Consider the following 17,825-nt stretch of genomic DNA (forward strand, 5'->3'; position numbering starts at 1 on the left):
AATACAAGTATCCTTCATGTGACACTCTTCCTCTAGATTCTACTTATATCCCTGGCCTTATGCCATCCCCAACATTGCCACCAAATCTTCTTTCCCCTGCTATATCTTCAGTCATTCTCCTATACCCCCCAAACCCTCTTTCCCTTCCTTCTTCCTGGTATCTCCAGTAACCAGAAACGCATACTTTTCCGTTTACTCCCTATTCTCCTTACTCTGCACTTACCTCAGCTCATTCTCACCAGTTTCATTGCTTTGTGCTGGCCAATCTATGTCTCACCTTTCATAGAGAATCAACATTTTAAAAAATTAATCATATCTATTTTCTTGACATTTCAGAAGTGAAATTGTACAGTTTTGTGTCTTGGAAATTTATTTCCTAAGTTAGCCTATGTATTAAAGAAATAATTTAATGGTTTTTTAAAAATATTTTGGAAAAGGAAACCAATAAGTCAGTTGTAAATTAAGGACAAGATTCACCAGAGTATGGGCTGCTTTGCTCCAATTTATGGCAACTTCATATTGCTACAGTGGTACGAAGTAGACAATTCTTGTGAACCTGGCCTTAAAAGTTTTGGGTTTTTTTTTTAATAGTCATGTAGCTTCATTCACAATAGATTTTTTTAGTTAGTGTTTATGCATTGTGTTTTAAATAATTTTTAAAAACAAAGAAATTCACAGACACAATGTTTAAAAATAAGAAGTGGACCTAAGGTTCAAAGTACAAATGTAAGAATTAAGCAAAATTTAAAAAACAGAAAAAAACCTTTTAGGCCTTTTATGAGTATCAAAATTAAGCAAAACAGGACACAGCTCTATATTTTTCCCTTTGGGGTCACCTTTAAGCTGTATTGCATTAAATTGTTGTTAACTAGAATGGAAGACTCTAGCCTCTGCTGGAGCATAACTATTTAGCATCTTCTCTTTTCTTGCGCTCTCTTTAGCCCTCTCTGGGTGGAACAGAAATATGGCCCCACCTTTTACTGTAAAGAAACACTGGCCACAACCCCGATACAGGATGTGGACTTTATTCTAAAGGGCAGGACTGGAGCGAGGGCTGGAACAGTAGCTATGAGTGTGGTTCCCTTTGCCTATACGTGCTGTGGAGTATGATTTCTGTGCTATGGACAGATATTTTTGCATGCAAAGTGAAAGAAGAGATGAGAGAAGGCTTTGTTGGAAAATGGAAGATTAAAGATAGCAGAAGTTAGACTGTGAGGAAATGCTTTTAAAGAAGAAGGTGAATAATAGCAGATTTTACAGAGATGAAGAGGGTAGCAAAGGGAAAAAAGTTGATGATGTTTGTAGTATATGGAAATACTGCAAAGGATCAGGAGGGACAAAGTAAGGCAATGAAAGGGGTAGAGGGAATCTGAAAATGTTGAAAGAACTACAGGGTTTCTGGAGACACATCAGTGGAAAATGAGATTGTTTAGCAAACTGACTTTGTAGAGAGACGTCCTAAAGTACTTAGATAGGGTCTAATTAGTATGCCAACTGCTCAAATCCTGCCCCGGTCACTTGAGACAGCTCATTGCGAAATTAGATTAGTGGAAAAGGAATTTGCTGAAACTAAGATAATATAATCATAAATAATGTGGTATAAATGTAAATTAGCTAATATAATACTAGTGTGGTATTTATTCAGATGATTTCTATCTTCCTTTCCCAGCTTTCTTTCAGCATTGCCTGTATGAACAGGGGGCTGTGATTCATGTGTTAGTAAATATAATTCCATATACAGTAGAACCTCAGAGTTACGAACTGACCGGTCAACAATACACCTTATTTGGAACTGGAAATATGCAATCAGGCAGCAGCAGAGACCAAAAAAAAAAAAAAAGCAAATACAGTACAGTACTGTGATAAACATAAACTAGTAAAAAAATAAAGGGAAAGCAGCATTTAGCTTCTGCATAGTAAAGGTTCAAAGCTGTATGAAGTCATTGTTCAGCTGTAACTCTTCAAAGAATAACCATAACATTTTGTTCAGAGTTACAAACATTTCAGAGTTAAAAACAATCTCCATTCCCAAGGTGTTTGTAACTCTGGTTCTCCTGTATATTCTAAATGTGACCATAAGGTATAAGTAAATAACAGGATCACAGAAATTAGATATGGAAGACTCCAAGTCATCTGCATTCCTCTGAAATCCAGTTTCATCTCATTACTTATGGAACCAAATTCTATTCTTCTTACTCATCCTAGTATTCCATTGGCATGAGTGGGAATACTTAGATGAGTAAAAGGAGCAGGATTTGACCCTTGGATTATTTCCCTCAACAATATTTCTTCTTTCTTGGTGTTTGTACTATTTAGATATTTGTAAAAGATTTTCATATCTCCTCCTTATTCGCTGTTTTGCTAAGCAATACACATTTAGGTTTTTTTTAAATCTTTCCTGATAATTCAGTTCATCTAGCCATTTAACTATATTAGCTGTATATCCATGAATTTCTTTGTTTGTTGCCATCTTTCAAGTACTGAGGTGCCCTAAAGCTGTTTCTCTTATTTTAAATATCAATCTGGAAATTAGCCTTTAAATCTCCTTCACCCATATTGTAGTTTGTAGGGGGAGTGTTTTTAGTTTGTTGTGATTTTGGTTTTCTTAATAAAAACTAGGGTGGGTCCTATCCATTGCACTATTAAAATCACATTGTTAATTAAGCCTTTTCCAAGCCTTTTTTTTAATTAAAATTTAGGTGTGCTTAGTCTTGGTTTGTCACAATATTAAAATTGCAAATGGTTACCCCCAAGGAAAATATATTTTGAAAATAAAAAAGCAATATTTTCTAAAAGATTTGCAAGTGACACACACACACATGCTATATATATAGGGGAAGTGGGATTAAGTTTTAAGATTCTCAAAGGCTGGTGATAATAAAATGGTATCAATTTGTTAAAGATATTTAAAATAATGGAAAATATCTGTACGTTGTCATTTTCTACCATTTTGTCACTTTTGTTATTTTGTATACTAGTTCCCAAAGGCAAACAACATACTCTTCAGATTGGAATTAAGAGTGGGTCCAGAGGATCCACAAACCTCACTTTCACTATTTGTAACCATTTCAGCATTATCAGATGCACGATTTTGTATGTGGATCTCAAATTCCTGCCCTTCTGTGTGCCCTGTGTCTAAATAAGAGATTTGAAACACCCTTCCAATAAATATGTACTCCTTTGGGTAATTCTGAAAGACACACCATAGCTCTGCCATTTTAAATGTAGAAAGAGCCTACTTTTTCATTGCTCAGACCATTGGACACATCCTTATTCCCCATGTCTCCACACCAGATTGTTCTGACCACATGACCCTGGTTATTTTTTCTCCTTTGTATACAGCAAGCATGAGTTCCATAGTGGCCAGCATAATGAACATGAATTCTTCTATCTACATATAGAGCAAACAGTGATCTTTCATGAAACACCTATTCTATTGTCTGAGATGGCAGATAAATATGTGATGAGAGGTAGTTACTGTGATTCCTGGACCCAATAGGCCACTTGAACTTCCTCCAAATGGAACTCTCTCTCAGCATGTGCCTGGCCCTTGATAGATGCTGGAGCACCACTTACCGGTACTGACCTGTCCCCATTTACACCAGCTAGTTGTGCTGTTGTTGATATAGTCGCAGTAGATGCTCCCATCCGCAGTGACAACTGTGCTCAAGGTATTTGTACACTTAATGAAATATCCATTCCAATGACTGAGACAGCACACAAATACAGGATAAGAGCTAATTGCTGTGATTTATAGCTCTCCCTTTGAAGTACATGTTCTTAGGTGATGTTCTAGGAGAAAATCTGTTCCATGTGGAACATGTTTGAGATGGGTGGGAATGATGGGTTGACCCGTTGCACTCTCTCTCTTTCTCTTTCTGTCTTCCCAGTCCAAAAGCCCATTCCTGCTGCTATGTACAGCACTGAGCAAAATCACTGATCTCTGTAATATTATTTAAACATAGGTGCAGCTTTTCAGTTAGGTAGTTTTGTGTCTGCTAAACAACATTATATTCCTCTGTGTGGTTATGCTGAGGTTTGTCTCACTGGTGGAACTTCACGAATGCAGAACATTGTCTGCCCGTGTTTTGTGCTGCTCTTTTAACATCACACTTCATGCTGTGGTTTTGAAAGAAGGTCATAAATGCTGACAACCACAGTACGTTCTCACATTTTCTGCTTGGTTCCGGTAGCCACTGTGTGAATCATTTTGCAAGTTTTAAATGTTTACTTACACTGTGTTACATAAAGTGGATTATTTGGTTCCTTTGCATCTTAAAATTTGAATCTAGAATTTAACAAGTTACCAATAGTAAATTAAGCATTCATTGCTCAGTGTATTTGCTTATGCCCATTTATTTTTAATTATTTTCTTCTTTTAACCAAAGTGATTTTATATGCTGTTCAGCACACAAAAGAAGGAAAATGAGGTTGATTGATTTTTAAAATTTCAAATCCTTTCTGTTCTCTCTGATCTGTTGTGCTTGTATTCTCACCCTGTTTTATGTTGAATCAGATCTAGAGATTTTTAATGGATAATGAATAATTTGATATAGGCATTTTCTAGATCATTCTAAGGACCTACTACTCTGCTTCTCAACCTCTTCTGTTTGCTTACAATTCCTTAAAAAGTCAGTCAAAGCTATTTCTAAAAATGTTCTGAAAATATAATTTATTTATTTTAGATGTTATGACTTATCAATTAACAAATTCATTTCAACCTATGCTTATAGAGTGTGTATCTCTATCCCCCTCAAATCTAATGACTAGACCACTTACAGATTTGTGTATCTGCTATAGACTTTGAGATAACAGACTTAGGTTTTTTAACTCAGGCGATAGAGGGTCATGGTTATAGACTAAGGCCTGGCCGGCACTGCTGCCGGCAGTCGATGGGAGATACACAAGCTACATAACATACTTGCACATCTCCTGTCGACGTACTTACATTGCCATGCCGCAGTATCTTCATGGTGCTGCATCAATGGAAGATGTTCTCCTATCAACACAGCTTTACTCCTTTTGGGGAGGTGGATTACTGGCGTCGACCAGAGAGCTCATCTGGGATCAATTGAACAGGTCTCCACTACCCGCTCAGTCGATCCCACTGAATCGATCGCCACGAAGCTGGCAGTGAAGACCTACAAGGTTGCAGGTTCATTCCTTGCTGTCTAGAGCATTGTACTCCCAGCGCTCTGGGGAGTGGGGATTGCACACTCTGGATTGGGCCAAAAGAAATCTAATGAGGTTCAACAAAGAAAAGTGCAGAGTCCTCCACTTAGGAAGGAAGAATCCCATGCACAGCTATAGACTGGGGACCGACGAGCTAGGCAGCAGTTCTGCAGAAAAGGACCTGGGGGTAACAGTGGATAAAAAGCTGGATATGAGTCAGCACTGTGCCCTGGTTGTCAAGAAGGCTAATAGCATATTGGGCTGCATTAGGAGGAGCATTGCCAGCAGGTCATGGGAAGTGATTATTCCCCTCTATTCGACATTGCTAAGGCCACATTTAGAGTATTGTGTCCAGTTTTGGGCCCCCCACTACCATAAGGATGTAGACAGGTTGGAGAGAGTACAGCAGAGGGCAACAAAAATGATTAGGGGGCTGGAGCATAGGCCTTATGAGGAGAGACTAAGGAAACTGGGCTTGTTTAGTCTGCAAAAGAGAAGAATGAGGAGGAATCTGATAGCAGCCTTTAACTACCTGAAAGGGGGTTCCAGGGAGGATAGGGCTGGGCTTTTCTCGGTGGTGGCAGATGACAGAACAAGGAGCAACGGTCTCAAGTTGCAGTTGGGGAGGACTAGGTTGGACATTAGGAAAAAGTTTTTCACTAGGAGGGTGGTGAAGCACTGGAATGGGTTACCTAAGGAGGTGGTGGAATCTTCATCTTTAGAGGTTTTTAAGCTGAGGCTTGACAAAGCCCTGGCTGGGATGATATAGCTGAGGTTAGTCCTGCTTTGAGCAGGGGGTTGGACTAGATGAACCTTCTGAGGTCCCTTCCAACTCTAATATTCTATGGTTCTATGATCTTGAAAATGGGACAGAGAGAAGCAAGGGCCATGACACAGTCACCTGTAATGGCTCACGGAGGAGGGACAGTACATTAAAGAGAGCAACCTAGTCCTTCCTGATGCACCCCCATTCATAAGAAGCATCATCAGAGAGTGTGCATGCTGGGGCAGTCTGGTTGCACAGTACCTCTTCCTCTCCTCACTGCTCCAGTTTAAAATAAATATATAAAAGCCACAATGCATCCCTGTATGTTTAATTCTTTGTCACTTTTTCCCATTTAACATACATTCACTGACCTTGTTTCCAATATTTCTCCTACAACACAGCAACGTACTGCTAGCTTTTCTCTCTTCAATCTTTCATACCACTCCACATTCTTGAAATACAGTTCCCACATCCAACAGATGGAAAAAATATACAAAGTCTTTGGATGACATCATACCTGTTAAATTTATGGGGTTTGTCAGTCTCCGAGTTTGACTCTTTTTGTGTTCAGCATATCAGACATTGATCTGTTGTTGACTGGGAGAGTGGCCTGAAGAAAAGAGAGAAAGGAGCAGGTCTAGAAAGGTGAGAATCACTCAGAGACTACAAGACTTTCTAGACACACATTAGTGTACAGGTGCTTCTGAAGCATTGTTATAGACATTGGCTGCATGTAGATACTTGATCTGGTGTGCACTGAACCAGGCCTCAGAGAAGTACCGCATAGCTGAGTCCTGCAAGAGATCCAGGGCCAGGAAGTGCCCATGCTGCCAAATATTGTAGGTCTCTTCTGGCTGAATTGTAAGGGGACAACAAGCAGGGCCAAGGTGATGCTGAGACAATCCCTCCCATCCACCACTGTCATTTAAAATTATGCCTTGCTTAAGCCTCTCCAGCATTCAGACTCCTATCTTCAGGTGCTGCTATTATGTGATATACTTACACAGTGTTTAAATTATGAACCTTGTTAAATATTTTAAAAATGAATTATTCTAAATTACATAATCTATGCTGCACTGTTCAAACCCTTACTCAGAAAAAGGATGTTCCTCAATGAATAGTAATTAGACTAAACACTTATTACAGCACCTTCTCTGATAGAACTCAAAGCCCTTTACAAAAACAACCATTATTCTGATTTTACAGATGGATAAATTGAGACACACAGAAAAATGACTCATACACAATTAGTCATTGCTTGAATCATCAATCGAACCCAGGTCTCCTTATGCCAGTCCTCTGCTCTAACCACTAAATTGCAATTGCCTCTGCACACACAACCCCTGACTAACAAATAAAATCGTAAATTTTTAAAGAAGTAAAAAATAGTTGCACTTATTTGTATTATTTACCTCTCTGTAACTGCAGGAATTTTTTTATGTTCTTATTTTTATTTCATATCTACCAAAGGGCGGTTGATATTTGCAGCTTCCCTCTGTGGCCCAAACTATAGTCAGAGGCTAATAATGCCATCTTGTTGGGATTTACTACTTAATCTTTGCTTTGTGCTGAGCTAACTCAGAATACCTGATGTATCTGCACACAGTTTTGCACTCTTGAGTAGCTTTTCAGATATTTTTGTCTCTAATTTCAGGCTGCATCATCAGGGGAATTTCTAATGAATAGAACAGCATACCAGGGTTTATTTGCAGTGGTATTTGTTGGCCTTTTTATCCAGAAAAATGCTACTTTTACAGAATGTCCTCCCTGAACAGAAAGATCTTGCTAACCTAAAAAAGCACAGAATGCCCAAGTCTCACTTCATACTATTTTTATAATACAGAAGGAATCTAAGCCAATATAGTTGGAGTTCCATCAGTTTTCCTGTCATAAATGTCTATTTTCAGGGGAAAACACCTGAACAGTAAGAATTTGATGAAAATTGAATTTCAGCACAGAAAGTTTCAAGCCAAAACCACTATTTTGGCAACAAAATTAAGAATACTCAGTTTTGTATATTTAAGTTGGTTGTGTGAAAATAAAAATATAAGTTCAATTTAGAGTACTATCTTAAACTTTTGACTGTGGTCTAAAACATATAAAATAGTAAGCAGTTATTCTAAAATAAGTTGCCATCCCACATATTATAATCTAGTATTTTATTCAGGATTTCATGTATTCTGCAATTCCATGACTACGGAATTTTCTGCAGAATCCAAAATTTCCACACAGTTGAACTCCAGAATCGAAACTTTCTTTTTAAAGAACAACAACAAAAAAACAAACATGTTTTTAGCCCATATTGGTTTCAGAGATTACATTGAATACAGGAATGGAGTGTAAACTGATGTCTGCCTGCATATGCATACAGGCTGAAACAAATGCACTTAAGTAGTATCTGCCCCATGTATTCCACTTGGTTGTTAGAAATATCTATCTAAAGTGCTTTTTTCACAATCTCCGATTGCCTCCTATCTGCAAAAATGTCCATCTAGACCTATGACAACATCTGAGATGAAATAAGGCATTATCAATTCAAAAATCTACAACATATTGAAAATAAAAATGTGGAGACACACTGAAATAAATTTAATATCAAAATAAATAAAAGGGCTGGGCTACTGTACTGATTATATTACTCATGTGTAGGCAGTCATATCATGGTCATTATCCTGATATTTGAGTTTTCCCTCCTACTATTCCCCTTTTCTCCCTTTGGCCTCCATCCAGTCTTTTTTCCTCTCCTCACTCTCTTTTCTTTCTGTGTCTCAGTGAGGCTCTTTACCCCTCAGATTGCAGTATATTTTGTTTTCATTTTGTTCCAAAATGGAACTAGGAGGAAGGGACTGACTAAAGCAACAAAAAGAGCCCTACTGGTCTGTAGGGTAAGATCAGAATAGAAATGAGACAAAAGACCCCAGGCTGCTTCTGCTGAACCACTGACTTCAGTGGGAGCAGGATGCAGCATGAGGGAGGGTAATGATTAAAAGGGAATTGGGTTTTGGTTTTTTGAAACATTTAGAAAACGTTTTCCCTTTAAACAGTTTCCCAGCCCCATTCTCTTTGCATCTCAGGGTTTCTTTGTTTGGTTTGGTTTTTGGAAGTGGTGGGTTTCTTTGTTTTTTCTCCTTTTCATATAGGTAGTGGGGGTTTTCTGCTTCATGTGAAGGAAATAAGAAGCTAAAGTGGTGTCATTTTTGCTGATAATCAGCTTGAAAATCCTGAGAGTAGGAAACAATCTGGCGAGAGAGGGATTATAGTAGTCAATCAGAGCAAAGATCAGTGCAGTATGGTCATTGAGAAATAACCACAGAGGGATTATGCAAATACCTTCACAGCTGACGGGAAGGGAGTGTCACCTAGGAAAGGGATTTACATACTACACTGTTTATTGAGAAATATCCTTACAGAGATAAATCAACCCCTCACAGGCAATCACAGCATAAGGAATTGTACAAAAAGGGGAAATAACCACTATACGGTTAGGCTCAATAACTGTACAGCATGCTGCACTCTGATTTGCTTACATTATAGTATCTATTGCTTATGGTTATGATCCGCTTCCTGCTGCTTAACCACAATAACTTCTTCTAGTTACTAGAGTGTTACAAATACATGTTTAATATGGTAGAAACATCTGAAATACTGTGTACGTTTCTGTGGTGGATGTAGACATTATATTATTTTTTATTCATTTGTATTATGATAGCACCTAGGAATCCCCTGTCAAGGATCAGGGCACCAAAGTGCTGAGCACTATACAGACAAATAAAAAAAGACAACAGTCCGTGACATAGAGAGCTCACAATCTATATATCAAACAGGACAAAACAGGTGGCTGAAAAAGACTGCCCTTCATTCACAATGCGACCCTGCTCTATGTATGTGATCTGCTATGCCATGAACTCCTGCCTTCACTCTGCCAGTGACTACAGTCTCAGTCGCCAGCAGTCCACTTCTCCCTCAAGCTGGTCTGATCTTTCTCCTATGCCATTCCCATGCATAAAAAACTTCCCCATTCTCAGTTAAATAATACTTACGTTTTAAAAGTATAAAGAATGATGTACTTTCCATTGTTTTCAGAATTCATGGTATATTCTGCAGTCACAAAAGAATGGTAGTTATTGACTCTCTAAAGAATAAAATGATGCTGTATTATTAAATTTTGGGTGTCATTTCATTGCTACAGCAAAGTCATATGCATGGCTATACTTAGATGACTTGTATATGAGTTCCCATTAATATGGCATTAAACAGAGGCTAAAATCACATATTAACTTTACAAGATTTGGGACAGAAATTTCTTCTTTATTTGATTAGTTGCATGTAACTGCTTAATTTATTCTTAAAATGAATGAATATGTGAATTTCTGTTATATTCTATAATGCCTGTGAAACCTATGAAATTGTCTCCTCACTACTGCATAAGGATTCAGCCACAGAGCTCCAGTTGACTTTATGGGGAGGTATGTGGCTGAATATACCGCCAGGTCCCTCTGTGAAAATACAGATGTTAGTTTATTAAATTAACATTGAATTGTTCTGCTTTTGTTTGGTGTTTGTTTTATTTTAATTGGAGGAAAAAAACAAAATAAAACCAAAGGTACCTCCAATTATTACTACCATTTTGTTGCTGCCTAATAACTGTAATTTGTGTTAATATAGTAACAATATTTTTAATCTGATCATACTTGAAATGACAGAGATAGAAAGATCATAGGCACAAACAATAAGTAATGATGAGATTACTGTATATCAACATAATGACATGGTTTAATATTGCGTGCACTGGTACTCATCCATATTTTTTTCCCTCTGCTTATAGTCTTTCCACTACGCCTCCCTGAGGGTAAAAACCAAAAAATGGTCCAAAGGTAAACCATTTAAGTTAATAAATATTCAGAATTTAGAAAAAGAAGGCCCTGTTATGGCAGTGGAGATGTGTGGGTCACCTGCAAAGATCCAATTTCAGGATCAGACCTAATTCATGTATTTCTAGATATCATATATGTGTGTCTACATTTTAGCTAATAAATTCTCAAGTGAACTGTACTTTAATGATCCCATTAAAGTCAGTGTTAAAACTTCCTTTGACTTCAATGGGAGAAAGTTAGTGCCATATATATATTATGCCATTTCTTACCTCTTTATCCATCAACTATTTCAGAATATCAAGAAAACAAACTTTTGATAAAAAGTTCTAAAATAAAAAGGCACTTATTTTATCATTCTATAATGTATTTAGGGAATTTAAAAGTAATCCAGTGTAATTTATATATAGTACATGCACCACTGGCCTTTTTATTCTCTTTGCAATTTTAACTCACTGCCTAAAGACTTCTTTATTCAGTCAATACATTCTTAGTATTTCTAAAGCTGATCAGGATGCAGTATCTTATTTAGAAAAGAAAAAAATGTTAAGATCTGTAGAATACTATCAAGGAAAGGATAGTAATTTAATGTGATCTAACCTTCTGGCACTGCTTCACAGCTGTAGGACAAATATAATTTATGTGGTAATGTAAACTTGATTTTTCACTGTAAAGTGTCTAATGTTTCAATTAACTTTGCCATAGGCTTTTAAGGAAAAATGATACACTATTAAGAAAAAATTATATTTGATAGTGATATCTGGAAGACAGTGACATTTCAGTTATCAATTAGGATGTGGTGAAGTAATGAAAATAAGATATTTTCCTGTTACAGTGCATTTAAACAGAGTTCAGTAAAGCTAAAATATTGTTGATGAATTAAATTCAGAGTACAAGTACTGTGGGTATACACTATTCCATAATTCTTATGGAATGATGATTGAGGATATGATTCAGTCATGGATTCCATGACTTTCCAGGACCTCCGTGAATTCTGGGACAGGGCTGGAGCAGCTGGCAGCCCCGGGCCACCCAACAGCTGACCGGCCACCAGTCAGTTGGAACAGTGGCCCAGGTTGGGTCAGCCCCCTTGGAATTGGAGCAGCAGCAGTCAGCCCTTGCCACAGGAGTAGTGGGGCTGGAGCAGCTACAAGACCAGCAGTTCTGTTTTCTGCTCCTCCTGCAGGGTATTTTTAGTAAAAAACAGGTTGTGGGCTTCCTTGAATTTTTGTTTATTGCCCATAACCTTTCCCTGACTTTTACTAAAAATACCCATGACAGACTCTTAACCTTAATGATGACACTCACTTTTTCTTGAAAATAAACTTCCTTACCAGAATTTGATGTATTTTAGGACTACTAAAATTGAGAGCTAAAAATGAGCTGAGAAAGCAGTGTTTGGATCTGGATCCAGATTAAATTTATTCTACTGTGTTAAAGGTCAAATCAGGACAAAGTTTTTAGTTTGAATTTGATGATGCCAAAATATCACAAACAATTCTCATGAGATTTTGGCCTCATATGGCAGAACTCTTTTGAGATTGAATAATCGGATAAAACTTTATTCAATCCAAACCAGAATTACAGACCAGGCCTCTTCCATCTTTGCATCTATCCTGAAATCAAAATCATGGGACATGTCTGGATTCAAGAATTATAATCTGAAAATCACACTTATCCCTGAAATATGAAGTGTTTCAATTTAGAGGTTCCTGTTTTGGCTCATCTCTAGTTTTAAAAATAAAGTTGTTGTATTTATTTTTATAGCAATAGGATCCCTCAGTCTCTGACATTATCTTCTGTTTGCAGGGAGCTCTCTGACTAGTGGGAGCAGGAGGAGGATTTCTTGCAAAGACTTGGGCCATGGAGACTGTGAGGGCTGGCTGTGGAAGAAAAAAGATGCCAAAGGATACTTTACACAGAAATGGAAAAAATACTGGTTTATTTTGAAGGATTCTTCACTATACTGGTACACAAACCAGAATGTAAGTATATGCTATGCTTGAAAGAAAGAAAAAACGGCCAAAATTAAATTTTGTTACTTTTTAAATATAGGAAGTTAATTTTTACCAATTAGTAGTTAACTATGCAGAGTTTACTAAATTTCTGATTGGACATGAGCCTGTGATACCTGTATATGGATAGGAAAAAAATTCAGCTGCAATGATTCTTTTGAACTCTTCAATCAGCTATGTGTGAGTCTAGCACAATAAAATAGCACAAAAGCTACATGGCATTCTTTAAGAACTACAAGTGTCTGCAATAAACAGTACTACTTTTCCACATTTGTTATTAATTAGGTGAACAAAACTGGTGAGATGACAGCAAACCTGGTTATCAACAGTATGGGGAAATTTAACCATGAATGTCAGTTGAGTTACACCTGGGATGAATTCATCCCTACATTCTAAAAATTAAACCAAATATGAAAATCTGATTCAGGAGAGCAGTTGATTTGAGGCATGGAGACTTATTTTTAAAAACACGGATGTTCTGTTGTTGTGATTTTAGTCTGGAGTTTGCAGCATGTCATTTTTAAATCACCATTCATGATGATGTTTCATTTCATGCTAACACCTAAAGCTACTTTAACAGAAGCAGAAATTTTGTGTAGATAAAGGTGCATAATAAAATGGGCAAAATATATAATGTTTTCCATCCGTTTCTTAAACTAACATCCGTACTGTTCCACATGGTCTGATCTAATTACTGTCATTTTAGTGTGTGCTTGTGTTTTAATAAGTTGGCAATTTTATAAGCATCATTAATTATCTCCTATTTCAATTCCTCTCATTCCAGCTCAAAACTGGGTTTTCCTAGGTTATATTGGGTAGTAATAAAACAGCTTAAGAGTGTATGCCTGTATTGTGTGTATATTTGCTTATTGATGTGATTGCAAATTTAAGATGGTGCTCCTTGTGAGTGCCAATGGTTTCCAGGCTGTGTGGTACATGAATCACCAATGATCCACTCAGTGCTTACTGGTGGTCTTCAGAAAGCTGGCCAGTCATGTTGTGCTGGTCCTCTTCTTCCAGTGTTAAATCACATTTTAGGAAGCGAAAATTACATGGAATACTTTCCTAATGTTACTTTTCCATGTAAACTATTGCTGAAATTGCCACAGTAATGATTTCAGTCACCTTTATGAGGGCAGGTGGTCCATACGATTATGAATAGGAAAGGAGGTGTCCACAATACAGTCACTGTTAAGATGTAATATATACTAAAAAAAAAACCCTGAGAACTTCTCTGTAGAGTTATTAATAATGGGTTCAAATACCCAGTATGGTGTTGAAAGTAATTTTCACATTTGAATGTGCTCTTTATTGTCTTTAACACAGAAGGGCTGGTGTTATTATGGCATGTATAGTGAACTGACAAGTCAATCACTTTATAAAAAACTGTCAACAGTATATGTTTAAGTAAACTATCTTCATGAATTAACAGTGTGGGAATAATGTGTTCCTTATCTTTATTAATTGGACTTGACCTGGCTTTTGACCATAAGTCTCAGCTGTCTACTTCTCATCTCTCATTTCCTTTTTTCTCAATTATGTACTCATCTTAACCTGCATTTCCTCTTCTCTTGTGATAGGATGAAAAAGCAGAAGGATTCATCAGTTTACCGGAGTTCAGGATAGATAGAGCCATCGAATGCAGAAGGAAACAGTGAGTATGAGTCAAGTTGTTCTACAAGTAAAAGGACCACCATCGTAAGGATATTGTGTAAAGTAGGGCACTGAGGAAAGCAGTCTGTCTGTCTTTATCTATAATCTGTACTAAGAATGCATAAAGCTCTGGAAAAGGAGTTATACAGAAAACGCTGAAACAGACAGATCTTGCTTTACAGCCTCATATGAGCACCAGTGTGTCTTCTTTATTTAAAAAGTGTAATTTGAATTAAGTGGCATAAGTGTAACACAAATAAACAGTTAGAAAACTCTTTTCTGAGCTATCCAAATACCCAATTCCTATTTTAATGAAATGAAAGAATGAGGGGGGAAAAGTGTATGAATTAGGAAGTAGATAACACTTTCTTACTCTGATGGGGTTTGCAGACCCTACACTAAACCAGGGCAAGGAACGGAGCAGTAATGGGCTAGGGAGGCCCCATCCCTCAGCTGTTGTAGGGCATGCTGCAGGTGGAGGGAATGTTTAAAAGGACACTGGAAGCCAGGGGAAATGGGGAAGGAGCTACAGGCTGCACCAGGAAGTGAGGCTGAAGCCTGGCGCTGTGAAGAATGGCTACAGCATTGATAAGGGTACTCTGGAAGCGGTGATCCAGATTCCCCCTCTCTTTAGGAGTTGGAAACTCCCAAAAAACTGCAACAATTGCACATTGTCCCACAGGCAGATTAAGTGGATACTGCCCCAAACAGAGAAGCCACAGCCTGGTAGGAAGCAACCAGGGGGTAGTATAGCTTTGGGTGGACCAACGAGTGATCCAGACACTGCAATGCCTCTCTAGGGGCCTGGGTTGGAACCCAGTGGAATGGGTGGACCCAGGTCCCCTAACCTTGCTCCTCTGTACTTCTCCCATGCCAGAACCCTAAGAGGAGGGAAAGGAACACTCAAGAGGGATTGAGGCCCGCTGCATATGACCTGGATGGCGCCCCCTTGAGAATGACCAGGCCAGAAAGTACTGTGGAGCCACTGCCTGGCCACTAGCCCCCTGGCTATAGACTGACCCATTACACTTACATTCAGTTTAGGCTTTAAGGATGGGACCACCTTCTGCAGAGCAAATCGTGTCAGAGTAGAATCCTCCCACTTGCTATGCCTGTTAGTTTGGAGAGGGTGTTAATATGCTGAAAGTGGTTATTTTTCAACCTATTATAGGGGAGCGAGATATTCCCAGCTGTTATAATATTCAAGTTCCAAAGGTTAATGGGCTGAAGCTTGAGTATCTCAGCCTTTCCATTGCCCAGCTGTTCATCACTATGAGTGGCTTGTGCTCCTAGCACAAAGCATATGATAAATTGACCCATCTTTCTGGCATATTTAATGCTAGATATTTATTGACAGAATTTGGAAATTCTATCTGGCCAGCAATGCTGCAGTTGTAACCAACAGCTGCTGAATACAGCAGGATTGACACAACAGTTCTTCTGCTTTGAGACTAACACTTCCTCAAGCAATCCTGATTTATTCCCATCACTTTTTTTCACACTGCTTATAAAATATTGAAAATCTGCTGCATACAGGAACTGAAGAGAGCAACATTAAATATATTCTTTTACTAAAGCTTTCCTAGTTATAATTTAATGTCCTACATTGTTTGTCACGCCTCTTCAAATGATGAACATGGCATTGGTCTCTCAGAACCATACTTCATACAATTGTGATCATATGCATAGGAAACCACTGGTTATATTAGTTAGAACAAGGAATGTTGATCAGGATGACAATTTTCCTTAGTCACTTTTTTATTATTGTCTCATGGTATCTATCATTAATGTCTCAAAAACAGAAGACAGAATTACAACTTGCACTTTTATTTTTCCTTTCATCTGAGGATGTCAAGGTGCATTAAATTAAAAATTAACTGAGTCTCATAATTAAAGCCAGGTATAACAGATTTTTCAGTTTGCTGGCAATTCTGAAAAAAATATTTTAAAAAGTTTCAAGTTGAACCAAAACCTTTTATTTATTTTATTTATTTATTTATTTATTTTTGAGAGTGTCAAATGAGCTGAAAAGTTGAAAAAAACGGATTCAGTTTTGAACATTTTTAATTACTTTAATTTTTTAAAATACAATTAAAGGAAATTTCTAAACAAAAAGTCTCTTTGAATGGAAAAATCAAAATGTTTCATTTAAAAAGTCTCAAAACGTGATGTTTCAATTTTGGGGGTGGAGGTTTCAAAATGAACAATTTGGCAAAATTGACATGAATTTGTGAAACATTTGAGTGTTGTTAAATCTGTTTGGGGGGAGGGGGGGTGTTTCACTGAAAAAAGTTTGGGTTGAAAACTTTTGCCTAGCTCTATACCCCTATGAGAAAAGATAGTAAGTACTAACAACAATACTTAGCCAAAATATAGGCAGGATAGTACCCATGTTATAGATGGTGTAAATGAGTCTGACTTAAGATCACCAGTGAGTCACTGTGCAGAACAGGGAATGACTTCCAGTCTCCTGGTCTAAGCACTAGAACACTCCCAGGGAACAATTCCCATAGAAGAGAGAAAGAGAGATTGACTCTAAATTCTAGTTTTCACTATATTTTTATTAAATTATCAGATTTAGGGCCTAATCCTGCCTTACTGAAATCAGTAGCAAACTTTATTTATCTTCATTAAAAAGCAGAAGACTGGTCCTTCATGTCCATCCAGATAGTACTGTATGCTTGCATACCTGAAGGGTCAAAATTATTTCTCAGTGTTTCTGATTGTGTGATACTCTCTGTCAGCAACCACAAGCTGTTTTTAGTTTACAGTCCGAACATCATTCAGTGCTATTAAATAAAAAGGATTAAAAAACAATCCTCAGGCTCCACTGGATGACAGTAAACTGCTCATGTTGCTTGTTTCCCTTCCATCTCCTCCTGGAGCAGGGATGGTTCAAGCACACTGAGGGCTTTATCAGAACCAATTTATTGTCACCTCCCATATAATGTAAACCTGGAGAAAGCCTCCACTCTGGATACACTTACCCATAGTGGGAGGCCCCCAGAGCACTCACCCACTGAGCCACCATCACCCATGGGGATGCAGAACCCTATAAAGCCCCATCTTGGGGGCACTGTCATCCAAAGGATAGGTCCACTGAGGAAGCCCACTTGCTGAGCCAAAGGCCCCCTTTGTACCTTCCCTGCTGTGGCACTATTACCTTCATAGAGAGCAAGCTTAAAAAATGCTGCGTTTGGAGTTGTTACTCAGGGGAAGCCTGGAGGAAGCTGAGGCACTATCCCACACACCCAACTCCCTTCCCTTCATGTCTCATCAGTGGTGAGGGACATGTTCCCAGTGTTCAGTCCACCACGAGGACCTGCTTCTTGCTAAGACCTATGGCTT

General features: G+C 38.0%; 1 protein-coding gene across 1 annotated transcript in view; it reads left to right on the forward strand.

Moving 5' to 3' along the window:
• LOC137153984 (connector enhancer of kinase suppressor of ras 2-like) overlaps positions 1–17,825 on the forward strand; it is a 474,493-nt gene that overhangs the window by 398,050 nt on the left and 58,618 nt on the right. Inside the window, exons 19-20 of the mRNA XM_067549753.1 lie at positions 12,635–12,794; positions 14,405–14,478. Coding sequence (XP_067405854.1) covers positions 12,635–12,794; positions 14,405–14,478 — 234 coding nt within the window. The remainder of the gene's footprint in view (positions 1–12,634; positions 12,795–14,404; positions 14,479–17,825) is intronic.

Source organism: Emydura macquarii, unplaced genomic scaffold, assembly GCF_026122565.2.
Source record: "Emydura macquarii macquarii isolate MOO-44397 ecotype Brisbane River unplaced genomic scaffold, CSIRO-AGI_Emac_v2 contig_1253, whole genome shotgun sequence".
In the NCBI taxonomy this organism is placed as follows: Eukaryota; Metazoa; Chordata; order Testudines; family Chelidae; genus Emydura; species Emydura macquarii.